The 23,357-nt window shown below is 39.2% G+C and overlaps 1 protein-coding gene and 1 long non-coding RNA gene across 2 annotated transcripts; one reads left to right on the top strand and one right to left on the bottom strand.

Moving 5' to 3' along the window:
- Positions 1 to 756: 756 nt before the first annotated feature.
- LOC133653741 (transmembrane protein 198-like) lies at positions 757 to 22,019 on the top strand. The gene is made up of 5 exons (XM_062053382.1): positions 757 to 876; positions 4,180 to 4,445; positions 20,456 to 21,031; positions 21,366 to 21,493; positions 21,583 to 22,019. The coding sequence occupies exons 2-5, from the start codon at positions 4,241 to 4,243 to the stop codon at positions 21,730 to 21,732; spliced, it is 1,059 nt and encodes a 352-aa protein (XP_061909366.1). The 5' UTR covers positions 757 to 876; positions 4,180 to 4,240; the 3' UTR covers positions 21,733 to 22,019.
- On the bottom strand, positions 12,357 to 13,653 carry LOC133653742 (uncharacterized). Its single transcript, XR_009826766.1, has 3 exons — positions 13,565 to 13,653; positions 13,400 to 13,467; positions 12,357 to 12,785 (listed from the first exon to the last, which is right to left on the bottom strand). It is a non-coding gene; the product is annotated as an uncharacterized LOC133653742 (long non-coding RNA).
- Positions 22,020 to 23,357: the final 1,338 nt, after the last annotated feature.

Here is a 23,357-nt window from a genome sequence, read left to right as displayed (position 1 = left end):
GATGTAAAGTCAATGACATTTTTCTCTAAGATTATATATCTCCTGGTTACCTTTAAGGTTATACTGTAGTTTAGATTATTAGTATTAGCTATCTTATTAGTTGTTATACTGTTGTTAACCTTGATGTTAGCAAAAAATCAATTTGGGGTTTGCCACATATACTTATATATTCCTACATAGCACATACACAGAAGGATTGCCTAACAACGTTTTTACTGAGGCTATCAAAACGGGTAAACGCATGTGATTAATCGCAAAAAAATAAATATGTATGTATGTTGATACATACATAGTTATGTACAAACGCAGATTAATCACCCAATTTATTTTGACTGCATATGCTCCTTTACTCTAACAGTGGATGGTTACTTTAAAGGGGTCATATTATAACACTTCCTTGTGGTCTACATAACGTGTAATGATGATTATTTGGTCAAAACTGTGCATGGATTATGTTTTAAAGACTATCTTCAAACCGTATAATTAAGATTATGATGTAAAATCAATGACTAAAAATAAGTAAGTAGCTCTATAGGGAAAATTTCCAGAAATATAATTTCAAATCTTGGTAGGTGGCAAGCAATTTGCAGTGTATATGTAAAAAAAAAAAATGTTTTTAAATGGTGCATCTTGTGTCCTTTTCCAGCTCTACAGGGGGATCACTGTCATCCCACAGGGGCAGAGTCCGGTGCCCAGGAGGATTATGGGTAGTGAAAGCTGAACTCTCAGGTGGCTTGCTTGGCCTTGGACTTGGCAGCAGCCCTGCACTATCACCAGGGGCAGATGGTCAGCTGCTCACATGACTGCACGCTCGCAGAGGAAACACACACACTGCTGATCTCTCCTGACTTGAGTGCTACAGTTTGACACTTGCAGGTAGGCTACGCTTATTACTTTGCAAAAGTGTTATTTATTCACGCAAAACCACTCACTTTTTTTTCTGAGAGAAATAACAAAGGTTTGCCTGGAGCAAAAGTCATAGTTTTCATTGGCGTGAATGTGTTTCTATTGTGGATAAGTGGAAAGCACTTTTAGACTCACCTTGCTAAAGCTTCTCTAATACCATCTGCTGAACGTGCGGCTCTGCCTCAACAGCGTATATCTCCTCTCACTAATAAGCCGAGACCAGAGTAAACATCATGGCGAGCATAAAATCATGCCAGGAAAAACATGCTGCTGTGGGTCACTTCCTCATCTGCATCCTGCATGTGAACAAAAGAAGCAGGGGAGAAGGGAAAATGCTCAACTCAAAGAAGAATTGGGGGTTCTTCCTCTCCTTCCTTCACAGGGAATTGCACCTTTTTTCAACACGTGAGCTGGGCCGGAGTGCAATGGGCCCCATTCAGCCACCGTTCTTAAGAAAAAATGTTGTTTTTAGGCCCACTTACAAAGTTTTTAAGGAGATGTTTGTATTCACCAATGTTTTCTTAGCTGGGATTTGTTCATAGGTAAGAACAAAACAGAGCACTCTTAGGGTGGCCTAAATTTGTTCTTAAGTGTGACAAGTTCTCTAAGTTGTCTAATGTTAAATTAATATCATAGATAGATAGATAGATAGATAGATAGATAGATAGATAGATAGATAGATAGATAGATAGATAGATAGATAGATAGATAGATAGATAGATAGATAGATAGATAGATAGATAGATAGATAGATAGATAGATAGATAGATAGATAGATAGATAGATAGATAGATAGATAGATAGATAGATAGATAGATAGATAGATAGATAGATAGATAGATAGATAGATAGATAGATAGATAGATAGATAGATAGATAGATAGATAGATAGATAGATAGATAGATAGATAGATAGATAGATAGATAGATAGATAGATAGATAGATAGATAGATAGATAGATAGATAGATAGATAGATAGATAGATAGATAGATAGATAGATAGATAGATAGATAGATAGATAGATAGATAGATAGATAGATAGATAGATAGATAGATAGATAGATAGATAGATAGATAGATAGATAGATAGATAGATAGATAGATAGATAGATAGATAGATAGATAGATAGATAGATAGATAGATAGATAGATAGATAGATAGATAGATAGATAGATAGATAGATAGATAGATAGATAGATAGATAGATAGATAGATAGATAGATAGATAGATAGATAGATAGATAGATAGATAGATAGATAGATAGATAGATAGATAGATAGATAGATAGATAGATAGATAGATAGATAGATAGATAGATAGATAGATAGATAGATAGATAGATAGATAGATAGATAGATAGATAGATAGATAGATAGATAGATAGATAGATAGATAGATAGATAGATAGATAGATAGATAGATAGATAGATAGATAGATAGATAGATAGATAGATAGATAGATAGATAGATAGATAGATAGATAGATAGATAGATAGATAGATAGATAGATAGATAGATAGATAGATAGATAGATAGATAGATAGATAGATAGATAGATAGATAGATAGATAGATAGATAGATAGATAGATAGATAGATAGATAGATAGATAGATAGATAGATAGATAGATAGATAGATAGATAGATAGATAGATAGATAGATAGATAGATAGATAGATAGATAGATAGATAGATAGATAGATAGATAGATAGATAGATAGATAGATAGATAGATAGATAGATAGATAGATAGATAGATAGATAGATAGATAGATAGATAGATAGATAGATAGATAGATAGATAGATAGATAGATAGATAGATAGATAGATAGATAGATAGATAGATAGATAGATAGATAGATAGATAGATAGATAGATAGATAGATAGATAGATAGATAGATAGATAGATAGATAGATAGATAGATAGATAGATAGATAGATAGATAGATAGATAGATAGATAGATAGATAGATAGATAGATAGATAGATAGATAGATAGATAGATAGATAGATAGATAGATAGATAGATAGATAGATAGATAGATAGATAGATAGATAGATAGATAGATAGATAGATAGATAGATAGATAGATAGATAGATAGATAGATAGATAGATAGATAGATAGATAGATAGATAGATAGATAGATAGATAGATAGATAGATAGATAGATAGATAGATAGATAGATAGATAGATAGATAGATAGATAGATAGATAGATAGATAGATAGATAGATAGATAGATAGATAGATAGATAGATAGATAGATAGATAGATAGATAGATAGATAGATAGATAGATATAGAGAAAGAGATATATAGATTTACCATGAATTGATTAACGTGGACCCCGACTTAAACAAGTTGAAAAACGTATTCGGGTGTTACTATTTAGTGGTCAATTGTACGAAATGTGTACTGTACTGTGCAATCTATTAATAAAAGTTTCAATCAAAATCAATCAATCAATCAAGATAGATAGCGATAGATATAGATACGACAGACAGACAGACAGACAGACAAACATATAGCAAAATGAGCAATATATAGACATTTCAAAATACCGTGTGCGTGCACGTGCGCACGTACAAACGTACGCACACACACACACACACACACACACACAATCATCAATTACCGGGGCGTTGATTTAGTGATTGGTGACTCTTTAAAAGACTCAACTCACACAATGACAATGCTCTTGCTGCTACTGCAAGATGCCGCAGATCGTGCCCTGGGGAGGGAGCGCATATTTCACGACCATAGACCTATTTGCCCGAAGTGACGAATATTTATTTGAACGCTTTAGGCTACCTCAGCAGTCCCCCCTTTCTTAAACTTACATTTTGACATTATGTAATTCCCCCGCGGGATAATACGAATTTCTCTTCTGTAGTCTGTTTGTGTTTTCTCCGTGTATTTGATCTTTGGCTTTTCCGACGGAATTGTGCAGTTATATGGGAAATTAAGGGTGTTAACCTATGCAAATTACAGAATTAAGGGTGTTTACATATGCATATTGGGGAAATAAGGGCGTGTTTATATGCAAATTATGATGGACACGCACGCGCTAACCATTTGGCATTCAGCAACTTAAGAACAGCAGGTGGGGACAATTTGGCCGTTTAAGAACACGTCATGAATTTGAATGGACTCCTCTTAGGAAATCACTTATGAAGAAAGATAAAAGGAAAAGTTAGGAACTTATTGCTATAATATAACTTATTGCTTATCCCAATATGTCTAAATAGTGTGTGTTCTTTCTGCAGGATAAAAGAGTTAAAGACACTATCATTCACATGTGGGACATCCCAGCTTGATCACGCCACCATGAACAAGGCAGTTTCTCATGCTGAGCGTCTGTGCTGGAAACTGCAATCCGCCTCCAAGATGGCAGACACGTCATTAAACTTTACTAAGGAGCCGGCTGCTGGGATGGACATTTGCATGTTGGATATCAACCACAGCCACGAGGTCATCCCGTCCATTGTCTGCTCCGTCTGCCTCTCGTTTGGACTTATCTACTGCTTTCTAGGTAAACATTTCACAAGCTAAACCTGATAATGGACATAACCCCTCCATGCACGGCCACTCCTGGATAAATTGAGGTCCTAGGCAGAATTGTATTTCGATTCCCTTGCTACAATTTTTTCAAAGTGTTGTCAATTTTTATTTTTTTTATCAAATTATTATACTTTTACATTTTGATTAATCACAAATAATCGCAGAAAGTTACTTGGGTGCATGATTTAAATTAACTTTTGAAAAGACCCCAATATTTTGACACAAAATGCAATTTTATTGACAGAATTTCATCTAAAACCTTTTTTTTTTATGTTTTTCTTGAATGAATTTATTTGCTCAGAACTTGGTAACGCTTTTATCTAAAGTCCTTTTTTTAAAAGGACACAGGCATTTGCCGGGTGCCTAGATGTTTCCAGGGTCTTCAAAACATCACATTAAAAACAATTCCTTATTCAGGCACAGCCACCGTCAAGAGCTCTCTTATTCCTACCAGCAGTGATGGGCAGTAACAAGCTACATGTACCTAAGCTACATAGCTTAAAGGTGCCATATGTAGAAATGTAATGTCAAGTCATCATTAAATGGCCCTGATATGTCAAAAGGCATTAATATATCATGTTCTTTTCGAATACCTCTATAACTGATAAGGGTCATTCAGCCGGGATATGCTCATTTCAAAATTAGATTTACAGCCCCAAAATCTTGTTATTGTTTTAATTTCGATGCTCCGCCCTCCACCGTTTGACCAATAAGAAAGTCTGTGAGTGTGTCACATTCAGGTTGCCAGTTACGCACCGCCCTCGTCATCAAGCTACTGCCACTGGTAAAGTTACTAAACATATCAGACCTTAGTAAATCTTAAAGGCGTCGTTACGATTTTCAACTTATTCATGACAAAACCAGGAACAAAACGAGGAATTGAAAGATGGAGACGATTGAAGGCGGAAAATATTTTTTAACCTGACGCCAAACTTGCTCATTTCCTCCTTGATGGGTAAGTAAGGCATTTACGTTTTCTTATTACTTGTAATAAATGGAAATGGACATTCCGTATGTAAACTATATTGTCCAATACAGTCTATGATCTTGTCTAACAAGGCTAGTATGTTCGTGCAACGAATGCTTAGCATGCTAGCCCTGTCAATGACACATCGACATATAGGCTAACGGGGGAAATATATGCCCGTTATCCTGTATGTCAATGTGTCATCCAACTGACAGGGCAAAGTATATTTTCGACAAATAAAACCTATGTGTATATGGGTAGTGTCAGTGCCTATTTCGTTCTCAATATGCTGATACGCTGAGGAAATGTGTTCCAACATTAGCACGGCTAATTGCGGTTTCTGGTACTGTATGTGCATCAGGCACATATGGGGTGGTATTTGCTTGGCACAATATAATGCATTACAGGTAATGATTTTCTACTTTGTGTATTGACATGGTAGTTGGCTATATGATTTATGCGTAACCTGGGTTGGCTCATAGAATCGCACTCTGCACGGGAAGATGGTGATCTGCGTACATGGAAGAGAATGCAGTGCGTCAGGTTGGATGCAACATGGAGTTATGCTGAACGAAATGTGGCGGTCATTTTACTGTTGGCCTTGGCTTGCCATCAAAGTAGGACTATGCGATATGTAATATATTATATATTACATTATTGTAAAGAATGTCAAACCTTTGCAAACATGTTACCAAGCCCTACTCGCCTTTAGTTAGTGTAAGTGTGCTAAGTGGCAGATGTACAGTAATGTGGGTTAAAGTGGATAAGCTCCAATTTGGACACAGATCTCTCCCTAAAGGAAGTAACACTGGCATGCCTGACTTCCACACAGTACACACTACGAGTATTAAATAACATATCAAGCAAATTCATAATGTTTTGCTTCCTCTTTAACTCCTTGTGTGAACACTTTTCCAGCAGTGCTTTGAGGAGTGTGGAACCTTTGGACTCACACTTGAAATCATGTGACAGTCTGTAAACAACCTCTCACCGCTCTCACAAATTGAACTGAATTATGAAAATAGCCTACTTAACATTGCATGTTTATTTATTCTTATTATTTCAAGCAGGCTTCTTTGTATTGTTTGTATTCATATTCTACCCATTATCCTGCTCAGGGTCTCTGGTGAGTTACAGTTTATCCCAGCTGACTGACTGGGACAGAGGCCGGGTAGATTGAACTCGGTTGGTTGTCATAATCATATCTCGCCACGGGAGAGCGCTGTCTCTCAAATTAAGGAATGGAAATTTACTAGGGCTGTGAATCTTTGGGTGTCCCACAATTCGATTCAATATCGATTCTTGGGGTCACGATTCGATTCAACATCGATTTTTTTTTTCAATTCAACACGATTCTCGATTCAAAAACGATTTTTTTTCCCGATTCAAAACGATTCTCGATTCAAAAACGATTTTTTTTTCCCGATTCAAAACGATTCTCCATTCATTCAATACATAGGATTTCAGCAAGATCTACCCCAGTCTGCTGACATGCAAGCAGAGTAGTAGATTTTCGTAAAAAGCTTTCATAATTGTAAAGGACAATGTTTTATCAACTGATTGCAATAATGTAAATTTGTTTTGACTATTAAATGAACCTGAAATATGACTTATTTTATTTTTGTGAAAATATTGGACACAGTGTGTTGTCAAGCTTATGAGATGCGATGCAAGTGTAAGCCACTGTGACACTATTGTTTTTTTTTATAAATGTCTAATGATAATGTCAATGAGGGATTTGTAATCACTGCTATGTTGTAATGGTAAGTAATATTGATACTGTTGTTGATAATATTCATTTTTGTTTCACTACTTTTGGTTTGTTCTGTGTCGTGTTTGTGTCTCCTCTCAATTGCTCTGTTTATTGCAGTTCTGAGTGTTGCTGGGTCGGGTTTGGTTTTGGCATTGGATTGCATTGCATTGTTATGGTATTGCTGTGTTTTGTTTTGTTGGATTGATTAATTAGAAATATATATATATATATATATATATATATATATATATATATATATTTTTTTTTTTTTTTTTTTTTTTTTTAATAAAAAAAAATCCAAAAAAAAAATCAATTTTTTTAAAATGAGAATCGATTCTGAATCGCACAACGTGAGAATCGCGATTCGAATTCGAATCGATTTTTTCCCACACCCCTAAAATTTACGGTATTAGGAGCAGAGCTCACCTACATAGTCTTCTCAGAAGTAAAACAACATACCGTAATTATTTCTGTTATACGAGTCAAATTGTAGATATTCATCAGTGTATTTGTCTTATATTTTGCACAATGCCTTAATAACAAAACAATTGTTACCCTTAAAACGTGTGAAGAGAAGGTTGAGTTGAGTTGAGTTTGTGTTTGTTTAGAACATGCATGCATATAACATGATACATCACAATTTTCAATTTCTCTATTCAACATGTTCGAAAAGGAGTAGGAAGAAGCAGAGCTTATTTAATCCTAACCCTTTTCCTTTACATAGCAGTTGCTAAAACTTTTGTTCACTTCCTGTTCTCAATTTATTCACAATATACTCCATAACTAATAACATTAAAAATAAATAAATAATAATTAGTGAAGTAAGTTATATTTCATATGGTGAGATGAGTAAGATTATCTAGAAAATGAAAGGATGGATGAGATAAATTCAGAATGTCTATCATGGTTCTGCTTCTTTGTACTTTGTAAACTTTAAATTTGAAGAGTTTTTTTAAGATTAAAGTACCAATGATTGTCATACACACACTAGATGTGGTGAAATTTGTCCTCTACATTTGTCCCATCCCCTTGGGGAGCAGTGGGCAGCAGCGGCGCCGCGCCCGGGAATCATTTTGGTGATTTAACCCCCAACTCCAACCCTTTGTTGCTGAGTGCCAAGCAGGGAGGTTATGGGTCCCATTTTTATAGTCTTTGGTATGACTCGGCTTAGTACATTGTTTGATTTATTTGGTTGATCCATTCCATAATTTAATTCCACATACTGATATACTGAAGGTCTTAAGTGTTGTACATGCGTACAAATGTTGTAAATTACATTTTTCCTCTAAGATTATATTTCTCCTGGTTACCTTTAAGGTTATACTGTAGTTTAGATTATTAGTATTAGCTATCTTACTAGTTGCTACACTGTTGTTAGTCTGGATGTTAGCAAAAAATCAATTTGGAGTTTACCACATATACTTATATATTCATAAATAGCACATACACAGAAGGATTTCCTAACAATGTTTTTACTGGGACTATCAAAACGAGGAAACGCATGTGATTAATCGCAAAAAATATTGCATTAGCATTAGTTATCATTAATCACCCAATTTATTTTGACCCCATATGCTCCTTTAACCGTGGATGGTTACTTTAAAGGGGTCATATTATAACACTTCCTTGTGGTCTACATAACATGTAATGATGGTTCTTTGGTCAAAATTGTGCATAGATTGTGTTTTACAGACCATCTTCAAACCGCTTTCTGACAGTCTTTTTAGAATGCGGTCTTATTTACGTGCCTCCACTTCGTCTGCAGCTTCTCAACGGAGTCTTTTGACAGCTATAAATTCGGACTTTATGCTACTTTTTATTAAAAATGGGAACAGCTGAGAATGCATGTGCACGTACGAGCAAGTCTTCCGCACAACAAGATAGAGAAAAATAAAGAACTTACTGACTACAGCGACTACGACTACGGACTCGAGCAAAACTCTTCGAGTAAATCTTTAATGGAGAAATCCACTGACGTCACACTTGGGAAAAATGTCACAAATTGGTCAAATTCCAAATGGCTCGTTTGGAGGAAGTATGAAGAAAGGCAAGATTGTGTAATTCATATCTCCGCCATGTCTTTTTGGTTCAATTTCAAATTGTCTTATGCTGATCCCAAATACCCCAAAACAGGTATCAACAGGTATAAAAAAAATGGTTTTGCACAATAGGTCCCATTTAAAGGCGACGTGGGTTGTTATACGGTCAGTGATCAAGTCATTGCATACGTCAGTGCAGAGATGAGTGCAGAGATGAGTGAAGGGACTCCGACTGGTGTGCTCGCTGGCAAATGTGGCTTTAAAATGCATCGTGGTGGGACTTTGGATAAGAGTGTTATCAAGTTTTCAGCAAATAAATTACATATATTTAGAATTAGTACTAGTAGCATGTTTTAATTAACATGACTCTCCCCAGATCCTTGTAGTTCGCTGAGCTCCACACAAGGATCTGGGACTTCGCAATAGGAGATGTATTACAGAAGGCGGGGCCTTGTAAAAAAATCATTGTATGTGATTGGATAAACCACTTGTCCGTTATCTTGAATGACGTGCTACTTCAACCCCTCACATCGAAATCAACCTGTGACGCTGATGAGAGCGACGCTGGGAAATCCAAAACAGAACAGCCGACATATTGGATAACGACAGAGCGAAAAGTTAGATAAATTTACCGAAACAACGCAGCAATGTCAGCAGACATTACCCCCAATAATCCAGCCTCACGGATCTGATCCTCTACCAGAGCAATCAGCGAGGAGACAATTATAACGACTGGGTTCTGCACTCGTCCCATTTCCTTCACCACCAGTGGAGCTATTTGGTAAATCAAGCTCTTGCCAAACCGGTCGGAAGATGAGCCAAAACATCCTCGCCACCAATAAATGCCTTCAAAACCGTTCTCTGTTCATCTTTTAAATAATTAATATTTGATAGATTCGACAAAACAGTTGCAATAGCAGAATCAATGTCAGCACACAACTCCTCGCTGCGTGCCGCTGTTGTACCGAAATCTGTTACCCATCGGAATTTGTAACTCCAGGGGGCGATGTTCCCATGGCGTTTGTTTGATGGTTAAACGGCAAGCCCAAGGAGGAGGAGAAGAAGAACGCTTGCGTAAATGGCGTAAACTATCCTTAATGCTGAAACGTCAGTTGTCAGAATTTCAGCATTAATAAATTACACATATTCTGGAAATCAATGACTTACTTTCATTATAGTATGAGTCCATTGTATCAGCTGTTGTGTGTAATTTATTAATGCTGAAATTCTGACAACTGACGTTTCAGCATTAAATAAAATGATCAATCAATCAATCAATGTTTATTTATATAGCCCTAAATCACAAGTGTCTCAAAGGGCTGTACAAGCCACAGCGACATCCTCGGTACAGAGCCCACATACGGGCAAGGAAAACTCACCCCAGTGGGACGTCAATGTGAATGACTATGAGAAACCTTGGAGAGGACCGCATATGTGGGTAACCCCCCCCCCCTCTAGGGGAGACCGAAAGCAATGGATGTCGAGTGGGTCTGACATAATATTGTGAAAGTCCAACACATCAGCGAAAGTCCAGTCCATGGTGGGGCCAGCAGGAACCATCGCGAGCGGAGACGGGTCAGCAGCGTAGAGATGTCCCCATGCGATGAACAGGCTAGCGGTCCACCCCGGAGCAGAGTAGAAAAGAAAAGAAAAGAAACGGCAGATCAACTGGTCTAAAAAGGGAGTCTATTTAAAGGCTAGAGTATACAAATTAATTTTAAGATGAGACTTAAATGCTTCTACTGAGGTAGCATCTCTAACTTTTACCGGGAGGGCATTCCATAATATTGGAGCCCGAATAGAAAACGCTCTATAGCCCGCAGACTTTTTTTGGGCTCTGGGAATCAGTAATAAGCCGGAGTTCTTTGAACGCAGATTTCTTGCCGGGACATATGGTACAATACAATCGGCAAGATAGGCAGGAGCTTGACCGTGTAGTATTTTATACGTAAGTAGTAAAACCTTAAAGTCGCATCTTAGGTGCACAGGAAGCCAGTGCAAGTGAGCCAGTATAGGCGTAATATGATCAAACTTTCTTGTTTTTGTCAAAAGTCTAGCAGCCGCATTTTGTACCATCTGTAATCTTTTAATGCTAGACATAGGGAGGCCCGAAAATAAAACGTTACAGTAATCGAGACGAGATGTAACGAACGCATGGATAATGATCTCAGCATCGCTTGTGGACAAAATGGTACGAATTTTAGCGATATTACGGAGATGAAAGAAGGCCGTTTTAGTAACACTCTTAATGTGTGACTCAAACGAGAGAGTTGGGTCGAAGATAATACCCAGATTCTTTACCGAGTTGCCTTGTTTAATTGTTTGGTTGTCAAATGTTAAGGTGGTATTAATAAATAGATGTCGGTGTTGAGCAGGACCGATAATCAGCATTTCCGTTTTCTTAGCGTTGAGTTGCAAAAAGTTAGCGGACATCCATTGTTTAATTTCATTAAGACACGCCTCCAGCTGACTACAATCCGGCGTGTTGGTCAACTTTAGGGGCATGTAGAGTTGGGTGTCATCCGCATAACAGTGAAAGCTAACACCGTATTTGCGTTTGATGTCACCTAGCGGCAGCATGTAAATACTAAAGAGTGCAGGGCCAAGAACCGAACCCTGGGGAACTCCGCACGTTACCTTAACATAGTCCGAGGTCACATTGTTATGGGAGACACACTGCATCCTGTCAGTAAGATAAGAGTTAAACCAAGACAAGGCTAAGACTGACATCCCAATACGCGTTTTGATACGCTCTAATAAAATATTATGATCAACAGTATCGAAAGCGGCGCTAAGATCAAGAAGCAGCAACATAGATGACGCATCAGAATCCATCGCTAGCAATAGATCATTAGTCATTTTTGCAAGGGCTGTCTCCGTAGAGTGATTTGCCCTGAAACCGAATTGAAAAGGTTCACAGAGATTGTTAGACGCTAAGTGTTCATTTAGCTGCTGTGTGTAACCCTAGTTACGAACTAGTAATAGAGGAAACAGGTGAGTAGTAGTCAATGGTGTAAATATCGAACTGGACTAGTATCAGAAGAATCCTAGTGTTTTTAAGAGCCAGTGTTGCATATCAATAATGACACAGACAACCATGAACTTGAATGTTGAATGGCCATACATATATTGAAAAGTGCACATATAAATTTACAACAACTGCAGTATATGAAAAATAATGAACAAGAATAAGAAAAGCCGGCAGAATAGAAACCCTTTTTTCAAAGTTCCCAAAGTTTGTTTAAATAGTTCGTTGGGGCCCGTTTCTCTGTAGCTAACAGTGCACTGTATAAGTATTGTCCTACCGCACAGACCGTGGGGGAGGGGACGTCAACACTGCACCGCAGTGTCCAGATTCTCAGGTAGCTCGCCACCCAGTATGCACTGGGAATCGGATTGATGGATCTGGGGAATGGGGGGAATCAGTGTTGGAGTTGGAGAGACTGCGGAGCCTCTCATCCACCTGGGCTGGAAGGGCGATGTCGTCCTCTCCACACAAGGTGCTCCAAGGAATTAAGATGGTATTTGAATCACCCAATCAAAAAACCTGACCTAATAATAGATCAAACAAGACCCAATAGCTTGTATTATTCACACACACTGGTTTTAACTGTGTTCCAAAATTACAATGAATTAGCTTAAATACTTTTAACTAGCATTACTTAGCTCAATCATGTCATTAATCACCAATCATGTATCTCAAATGCTTTGGTTTACAATGTATTTGTTTTCAAAATATGAAATATCAAAATAAAAGTTAAGCACTTATTATAGTTCTTTTTTCCAATTGTTCAAATATTCAAAAATATATGAAATGTTTCTTCAAATACAAAAATACAAATACTATTTAAATGCACCTTTAAGTTCACAATTAAACGAGGTAGGTTAATTGCACAAAGTTCACATTAATGCTCAAAATGGACTTTTGTGTAGCAACTTGGAGGTATATAAGGTTACAACGTGCTAAATCTCTCCCTTGCTAGCACAGGTGAGAGATGCACTAAAAATTACCCCTTCAATCACTAAATCAAAAGTACTCAGTAATCTATTACTTCAGTAAAACAAAAATAATCAGTGTTCCTAGCATGTGCTGTAAACATGAACAAAATAAATATCACCAACACTTATGGCTCAAATAAAACATCACATCATTGTTATTCACTCACCGCTGATCAAGTGAAATGACTGCACAGGATGTCAGTCAGTGAATATTACACTCGGATGTCACACTGCTCTACAAGGTTCAAACAACACAATATACAGATCAAAAGTTGTATAACAACATTAGAAATGTGGATGGATCGAATTGCAAGCTTATTTTCAAGCCTTACCGAGTGGATGGCCAAGGATTGATCGACAGGTTCTCCGCGTGTGTTTGCATTGCCACCGTGGACCGACAAAACCGGAAGGGGAGTTTCTCTTCTTCCACACTACAGGAAGTTGCGTCAAAACGAGTGACACGGAAGGGCTCACAGGCTCACTGATTGCCCTCTAGAGGTGACAATCATGGAGACAGGTAATTTTTACCTCTGCAATTTCTGTTAAGACACCATGTTTGTGTCAACATTTTTATGTATATTGTGTATTTTCTATTTTAACAACTTGTAGAGCAGGTTAAAAGTATAAATGAATAACGTAAAGTGCAGATTAGTTTGTACCTGTTTTAACACTTAGTTATTTAACTGAAATTAATGTATCTTTACTAAATGAATTATTTTAACTCAAATTAATTATTTCAACTCCAGGCATATGGTGTTTTCAAGTCTGGGTTACACGTGCGACAATTTTTTCGAGAATTTTCGAGATAAACGGAAGGTGGGACACCGGCCGGTAGTTCACCATGAGGTCAGGATCGAGGTTAGGTCTTTTGAGTAGAGGATGAATAACCGCTTTTTTGAATGCTAGGGGAACAGTACCAGAGGAAAGTGATAAGTTTATAATATTTAACACTGATGGACCTAATAAAACAAAAAGCTCCTTGATAAGTTTCCCAGGAATTGGGTCAAGTAAACATGTTGTTTGTTTTGTCCCATTTACACATTTTAACAATTCCTCCAATGTTATTTCATCAAAGAGAGAGAAACTATTTTGGAGGGCAATGTCCGTCGTATATACAGTCGTATCTGTGTTAATAGAACCGAGTTGTAGCTGAGATGCATTGTCTTTAATCTCTTTTCTAATGACTTCAATTTTCTTATTAAAGAAATTCATAAAGTCATCTGCTGAGTGGGTGGAGCTACTGGGAGGAGTCCCTTGTTGGGTTAGCGATGCTACTGTACTAAACAAAAATTTAGGATAATTTTTGTTGAGGTGGATGAGATTTGAGTAATATTTAGCTTTAGCTGAAGTAAGCATGCGTTTATAAGTTATTAAACTATCACTCCATGCTTGATGGAAAACCTCAAGTTTAGTCGCAAGCTATTTGCGTTCCAGCTTTCTACATGATAATTTCTGGGCTTTAGTTTCTTCTGTAAACCATGGGGTACGCCTTTTAGGGGCCCTTTTTAGCTTTAGCGGTGCTACACTATCAATGGTGTCGCGCAGGGCATCGTTAAAGCTGTTAGTGAGGTTATCAATAGAGCCCACATAATTTGGGAATGGTGCCATTACCGAAGGCAGTAGGTCAGTAAGAGTCGTCGTTGTGGCAGCATTAATGTTGCGGCTGCTATAGTAGTTATTATTATTATTATTAGTTTGTTGACAATGAGTCAGAACTTCGAATTTTATAAGGTAATGATCGGACATTACTTTAGTGTACGGGAGTATCGTAACTTTAGAGGTGGTGACACCCCTGACAAGCACTAGATCTATCGTATTACCGTTGCGATGAGTGGGTTCATTTATTATTTGTGTAAGACCCATCCATCCATCCATCCATCCATTTTCTACCGCTTATTCCCTTCGGGGTTGCGGGGGGCGCTGGAGCCTATCTCAGCTGCATTCGGGCGGAAGGCGGGGTACACCCTGGACAAGTCGCCACCTCATCGCAGGGCCAACACAGATAGACAGACAACATTCACACTCACATTCACACACTCGGGCCAATTTAGTGTTGCCAATCAACCTATCCCCAGGTGCATGTCTTTGGAAGTGGGAGGAAGCCGGAGTACCCGGAGGGAACCCACGCAGTCACGGGGAGGACATGCAAACTCCACACAGAAAGATCCCGAGCGCAGGATCGAACCCAGGACCTTCGTATTGTGGGGCAGACGCACTAACCCGTCTACCACCGTGTAAGACCACAGCTATCAATTATAGTCTGGAGCGCCACGCATGGAGGGTCCGATGGGGTATTCATATGGATGTTAAAGTCTCCCATTATGATTATATTGTCGGCGTCCGTCACTAGATCAGCAACGAACTCTGAAAATTCATTGATAAAGTCCGAATAGGGCCCTGGGGGGCGGTAGATGACAGCCAGGTGCAGAGGCAGCGGTGTGACAAACCTCACAGTAAGCACCTCAAACGAGTTATATTTATTATTTAGGTCCGAGGTAAGGCTAAAGTTTTTGTTGTATATTAGTGCAACACCCCCACCCCTTTTAATGGGACGGGCAATATGCGTTCCCGTATAGCCAGGAGGAGACGCCTCACCCAGCGCAAAAAATTAGTCTGGTTTGAGCCAGGTCTCGGCTAGACCAACGACATCAAGATTGTTGTCTCTAATGACTTCATTAACTAATAACGTTTTGGAAGACAATTACCTTATTTTTTAAAAGCCCATATTATAGGTAGTGGGCTGTTTTGAGGAGTTTTTGTTGAAAGTATCCGTAGTAGCAATATTAATAATGTTACGTTTATTATGCGTAGTGCACTTTAAATAATTTCGACCATATCTAGGAATTGATATGACAGGAATTTTTAGATTGTTTGCCACCTCAGTAAAATGCATGTCCACCTCTGACGCAGAAAAAACATTATGTGAGTTGTATATTATTCTAAGAGAATTGCTATGTGTGCAGGGATTATCCAGCCTGGCGCTGGCTAGTTCTATCTTAACAGATTCTTTATTAGCGCTTCTTTGTGGATTAGCTTTTAGCTTTTTCGTTAGCCCCGCTAACAACAACGCATTTAGCTTTGTTGTTAGCCCCGCCCGACACCCCCGCTTCTGCTTCCGAGCGCATCGCTTACGTCTCTTTCGTTGACGGTCTCCGCTGGTAGTGGACGCCGCTGCTTCAAAGGCCACTGCTGGATGTAGCTCGCGAAGAATTCCCAAGCTAGCGAGTAGGTCCACCGTACACGCATCTTTCAGCCCAAAATGGCCCGATTTCTCCACATCCAGAATCGTAAGTCGGTCGTAAGTGATCACGGAGTGAACACGCTGTGAGCCAGCCATGAAATTGACTGAATTGACGGGTGTTTTTGCCAAATCGGTCTACACTTCCAGGAGCGCTCGCAAGAAGCCGCTGCCTTGAAGCGCCGCCATCTTGGAAAATGATAAATGGGTTATACTTGTATAGCGCTTTTCTACCTTCAAGGTACTCAAAGCGCTTTGACAGTATTTCCACATTCACCCATTAAAGGCCTACTGAAAGCCACTACTACCGACCACGCAGTCTGATAGTTTATATATCAATGATGAAATCTTAACATTATAACACATGCCAATACGGCCGGGTTAACTTATAAAGTGACATTTTAAATTTGCCGCTAAACTTCCGGTTCGAAACGCCTCTGAGGATGACGTATGCGCGTGACGTAGCCCGGCGAACACGGGTATGCCTTCCACATTGAAGTCGATACGAAAAAGCTCTGTTTTCATTTCATAATTCCACAGTATTCTGGACATCTGTGTTCGTGAATCTGTTTCAATCATGTTCATTGCATTATGGAGAAGGAAGCCAAGCAAGCAAAGAAGAAAGTTGTCGGTGCGAAATGGACGTATTTTTCGAACGTAGTCAGCCACAACAGTACACAGCCGGCGCTTCTTTGTTTACATTCCCGAAAGATGCAGTCAAGATGGAAGAACTCGGATAACAGAGACTCTAACCAGGAGGACTTTTGATTTGGATACACAGACGCCTGTAGAGAACTGGGACAACACAGACTCTTACCAGGATTACTTTGATTTGGATGACAAAGACGCAGACGTGCTACTGTGAGTATGCAGCTTTGGCTTTTTTTTGCGTATGTACGTAACTTTTTTAAAATATATAAGCTTTATGAACCTTGGGTTAGGTGAACGGTCTTTTGGGCTGAGTGATTGTGTGTGTTGATCATGTGTTTGAATTGTATTGGCGTGTTCTATGGAGCTAGGAGCTAGCAGAGGAGCTAGCATAACACGTACCGTACCTACGTGCGCGTCACGTACGTAACTTTTTAAAAATATATAAGCTTTATGAACCTTGGATTAGGTGAACGGTCTTTTGGGCTGAGTGATTGTGTGTGTTGATCATGTGTTTGAATTGTATTGGCGTGTTCTATGGAGCTAGGAGCTAGCAGAGGAGCTAGCATAACACATACCGTACCTACGTGCGCGTCACGTACGTAACTTTTTAAAAATATATAAGCTTTATGAACCTTGGGTTAGGTGAACGGTCTTTTGGGCTGAGTGATTGTGTGTGTTGATCAGGTGTTTGAATTGTATTGGCGTGTTCTATGGAGCTAGGAGCTAGCAGAGGAGCTAGGAGCTAGCATAACAAACACGCAGGTGTTATTATGCAGGATTAATTTGTGGCATATTAAATATAAGCCTGGTTGTGTTGTGGCTAATAGAGTATATATATGTCTTGTGTTTATTTACTGTTGTAGTCATTCCCAGCTGAATATCAGGTACCGTGAGTATGCAGCCTTGGCTGCTAAACATTCGATAACTTGACCGTATGTGCGCGTCACGTACGTAACTTTTTAAAAATATATAAGCTTTATGAACCTTGGGTTAAGGAAACGGTCTTTTGGGCTGAGTGATGGTGTGTGTTGATCAGGTGTTTGAATTGTATTGGCGTGTTCTATGGAGCTAGGAGCTAGCAGAGGAGCTAGGAGCTAGCATAACAAACACGCAGGTGTTTTTATGCAGGATTAATTTGTGGCATATTAAATATAAGCCTGGTTGTGTTGTGGCTAATAGAGTATATATATGTCTTGTGTTTATTTACTGTTGTAGTCATTCCCAGCTGAATATCAGGTCACCCCCGGCTCTTACAGCATCTTCCCTATCTGAATAGCTTCAACTCCCCACTAGTCCTTCACTTGCACTTTACTCATCCACAAATCTTTCATCCTCGCTCAAATTAATGGGGAAATTGTCGCTTTCTCGGTCCGAATCTCTCTCACTTCATGCGGCCATCATTGTAAACAATAGGGAACTTTGCGTATATGTTCAACTGACTACGTCACGCTACTTCCGGTAGGGGCAAGCCTTTTTTTTATCAGATACCAAAAGTTGCAATCTTTATCGTCGTTGTTCTATACTAAATCCTTTCAGCAAAAATATGGCAATATCGCGAAATGATCAAGTATGACACATAGAATAGATCTGCTATCCCCGTTTAAATAAAAAAAATTCATTTCAGTAGGCCTTTAACACACACATTCACACACTGATGGCGGGAGCTGCCATGCAAGGCGCTAACCAGCAGCCATCAGGAGCAAGGGTGAAAAGGATAGTTTACGCCATTTACGCAAGCGTTCTTCTTCTCCTCCTCTTTGGGCTTGCCGTTTAACCATCAAACAAACACCATGGGAACATCGCCCCCTAGAGTTACAAATTCCGATGGGTAACAGATTTCGGTACAACCATACTTGCCAACCTTGAGACCTCCAATATCGGGAGGTGGGGGTGGTGGGGGGTCTTGGTCGGGGGTGGGGGGCGTGGTTGAGGCGGGGGGCGTGGTTGGGGGCGTGGTTAAGAGGAGAGTATATTTACAGCTAGAATTCGCCAACTCAAGTATTTCATATATATATATAAATATATATATATGTATGAAATACTTGACTTTTAGTGAATTCTAGCTATATATATATGTATTTATATTTATTTTATTATACATATAAATAAAATAAATACTTGAATTTCAGTGTTCCGGGGGCTATCCAATAGATGGCAGTATTGTCCTGTTTAACTTCTCCTCCGTTCATGACTCGGCCACCGTGTTCAATGGAGAAGTCTGTTTTACAAAATGTACAGGCAACATAATTACATGCCCCTTCCCCTTTGAACTGTCCTGGGTGAACTGAAATTCTTGTTTCCATTCGTTTTGGAACTTGCAAGCATATTTCTTCATCTTGCTCGTCGACGGCGTCGCCATGTCTGTAACTTCCTCGTTCTTCTGCTTCGTCTCCTTGTTCTGTGCGCAGTTGTGCACTCTACTCTCTAAAAGCCGTAGATGTTATGACATCATTGGGCAGGCAAGCTGTTTATAATGTGGGAAAGGGGACGTGAGAACAGGCTGTCCCCACTCAGGTCCGCATTGAGCTGGAGGGGGCGTGGCCTCCAGCTCCGGCTGAATACCAGGAGTTTGTCGGGAGAAAAGGTATCGGGAGAGGCGCTGAATACCGGGAGTCTCCCGCTAAAAACGGGAGGGTTGGCAAGTATGGTACAACACCGCCATTGTTGTTTGAATCAAACAGTTGCTTCGGCGCTACGTCACATTTATGAAATCCCGCCCGGCGATCCTGATTGGTTCATTATTTTTTGCTATCTTGAAAGAGTTTGCATTGCCTTCGAGCCCAGACCCTTGTGTGGAGCTCAGCGAACAACAAGGGTCTGGCGAGAGTCAGGTTATGTTTTAATGTTCCAGTATGACATTCTGACAATTACATTACATTTGTGTCAAAATATTGGGGTATTTCTTTAAGTTAATTAAAAATGTTGCAAGCAAGTAATTTACTGTGATTAATCATGATTAATCACAATTGCCCGTGGTGGGGTTGGTTGTCACAATGTGTCATGACGTTGTTGGTCGTTAATTACCTCAATGAGTTGTAAAAGGAAAAGGCTGCACATGTTAAGCCAACAATTGAATTTAGGGATGTTTATTGAAATATGTTTTGATGATCAGCATTAAAAGTGTGACATCCAACCCCGTTCTCCACTTCGCCGCCGGACTGGTCGCCAATCAGTCACAGTACACACAACACAACAACCATCCACTCTAATATTCACATAGACAATTTTGAGTTAATACACTTTGTACTTTTTCACACAGTATTTGTAGTATTGCAAAAGTAAGATTTCAAATGACAAATACTGTTATAGTTGTTTCTGTGCATTGTCTTCCCAGGATACCGCTGCTTCAAGATTGTCATATTCTTCTCTGGCTTCCTGTTTGGATCAGTTTCTGTGTTGCTGCTGTACCACAATGAACCCGTGTTGGGGGCTCACCTGGGGGCTGAAACCAGAGCTGGGATTGGTCTGGGCGTGGGGGTGCTCGTTGGCCTGGTCACCCTGCTGGTGCCCACCTTGGGGATCCTCTTTTGCGGCCTCCAACTGGGCTGCCTGCTCTCCTCTGCCACCCTCGTGGTCGTCGGACAGTTTTACCGCATCACACCAGAGTGGGTGCCTCTCGGCGCCATCATGGCAGCCGCTATCGCCGTAGCTGTGTTCACCCTGCAGTGGCAGAAAGTGTTTGTCATCATGTACACGTCCGTGTTTGGTGCCATCACTGTGATGCTGTGTGTGGATTACCTAGTGGGAGCCTTCATGCTGCCTGATCAGGTGTATGATGTGTTCTGTCAAGCAGCCCCACTTCCACTATGTTGGTTTAACTGGGCCATCGGTGGAATTGGCCCTGCTTTAAGTCTGACAGGAGTGTTGGCGCAGTGGAAGTTTACAGCCAAAGGAGCGTCTCATACACAGGGTAAGACAGGAGGGTGTTGATAGTGAAATACAGTTGGGAAGGGATTTATATGGCCCCATTCCTGGGTGTATCTCGCATGATAGGAAGCAATGCAGTTTGCTGAAAATGATGGAAAGCACCACTCTGCATAGCAACTGTGGTCAAAGTTCGAATTGCCACAAAACACATTTTAAGATATTCAACACTTTACTGCTGTTTGGCGGCTGACGGGCATAGTGCACCCCTCCAATTTGTCACAATTCATGTGTCAGGTAAACCGTGACGAATGGGGCCGTATGAATTGCCTACCTATTGTACACTACATTGTAACACTCATATTGTATCTCCTCCCCAGGTTCACACAAAACAATGAAGAAACATTCCAAAAAGCATAATTTTGCAGAGTCAAGAAGAAGGCCTCCACATTACCGTCGGCGTAGGCCTCCAGCTCTTAAACGCTACGCAGGGGATGTCCTTGCACCGGTCAGTGTACAGGCAAATTTAAAAAAAACAAAACAACAACATTCATAATTTTTCACAAAAATCATTGCCGCTATGTTTGCACTTTGCAGAGTTACCTGCGCAGCCTGCAGGAGCGCCAGGTGGGAACAGGCTCATCCAGCAGCAGTGTCAGCACCATCACACACACTCTCATTGACTTTGACTTCCAGACTGGCTCCATGGTGCCTCTGACCGCAGCCTCGCCAACCTTTACAGTGTGAAGGAGCAGAGCGACTAATAATCATGCGTGGAACATTTCTGAGAGATACAGTGCATCCGGAAAATATTCACAGCACTTCACTTTTTCCACGTTTTGTTATGTCACAGCCTTCTTCCAAAATGGAATAAACTCATTTTTGTCCTCAAAATTCTAAAGACAATAGCCCATAATATAAAAATGGTCATCTTTTTTTATATATATATATTTTGCAAATTGATTAAAACAAACTAAAAAAAAAGTATTCAAAGCCTTTGCTCAATACTTTGTTGATGCACCTTTAGCAGCAATTACAGCCTCAAGTCATTTTGAATATGATGCCATGAGCACATCTATCTTTGGGCAGTTCCGTCGATTTATTTTTGCCCATTCCTCTTTGCAGCACCTCTCAAGCTACACCAGGTTGGATGGGAAGCGTTATTTTTTTTATCCAGGTTGTCTCTCTACATTGTTGCATTCATCTTTCCCTCTATCTAGACACGTCTCCCAGTTCCTGCCGCTGAAAAACATCCCCACAGCATGATGCTGTCCCCACCATGTATAGCCTCGTGTATCTTTGGCCTCTTGAATAGTATCATTGATGTTATTGTATACATTTGTGTATATCTGTTTTACACTGTGAGAAATGGTGACAGTAACTCTACTCGAAAAACATTAACGTGATTATGGCTCAAATATTTAGTTAATTCACTCTACCATGCAATATAACTTAGCAACAAGAGCTCTAATACACCTTTGTGAAGCTGGTCCCCATGTCATTGCAAATATTAGCGTAACACTGCATTCTTATGTGCTACATTTGTGCTGGTTTGTGGCGTTAAAAAAAAAAAGTGTGCTGTTAAGATTTTTAGGTCATTCTAAAATACATTTTCTGACCAGATACGTCACTCAGCAACCCACCTTGTCCAAATCTCACCAAACTTGCCCCAAACGTTTGTGCTGTTAAACATAATATATATATATATATATATATATATATATATATATATATATATATATATATATATATATATATATATATATATATATATATATATATATATATGTATATATATATATATATACAGATTAGGGCTATCAAAATTAACAAGTTAACTCATATGATTATTCACAATAGGTTACCGCATTAATGATGAACACACTTACATTCAGCAATTTATTTGGACCACACAAGCTTTTTTACCTTAACAGTAATCGGATCAATGCAAACGTCAGTAGAAAAATTTGTGAGGAGACTCCTGCTGCCGTGCTCGCCGGCAAATTTCACTCCAAAATACAGCCTGAACGAACTTTAGATAAAACTGTTACCAAATTGTGTGCAAATAAACGACATGCATTCAAGTAAAATGTTTTAAACATTTTCCTAGATGACATTCTGACAATACAATTACATTGTGTACAAATATTGGAGTCTTTTCTTACTCTTATTTTAATTATGCAAGCAAGTAATCACCTGTGAGTTAATCATGTTTAGTCCAAATTCCAAAATGTGATTTAAAAAATAATAATAATCAGTTGACAGCCCTAATATACATAAGTGTGCTTTTACCGTTTTAATGTTTTTAACGTTTTATTATTCACGTTTGGTGATATTTGCACAAGCTGGGGGAGCTTTGTGACATCATCGCA

Source organism: Entelurus aequoreus, linkage group LG07 (genome assembly GCF_033978785.1).
Source record: "Entelurus aequoreus isolate RoL-2023_Sb linkage group LG07, RoL_Eaeq_v1.1, whole genome shotgun sequence".
In the NCBI taxonomy this organism is placed as follows: domain Eukaryota; kingdom Metazoa; phylum Chordata; class Actinopteri; order Syngnathiformes; family Syngnathidae; genus Entelurus; species Entelurus aequoreus.
This window is presented reverse-complemented; position numbering and strand designations above follow the sequence as displayed.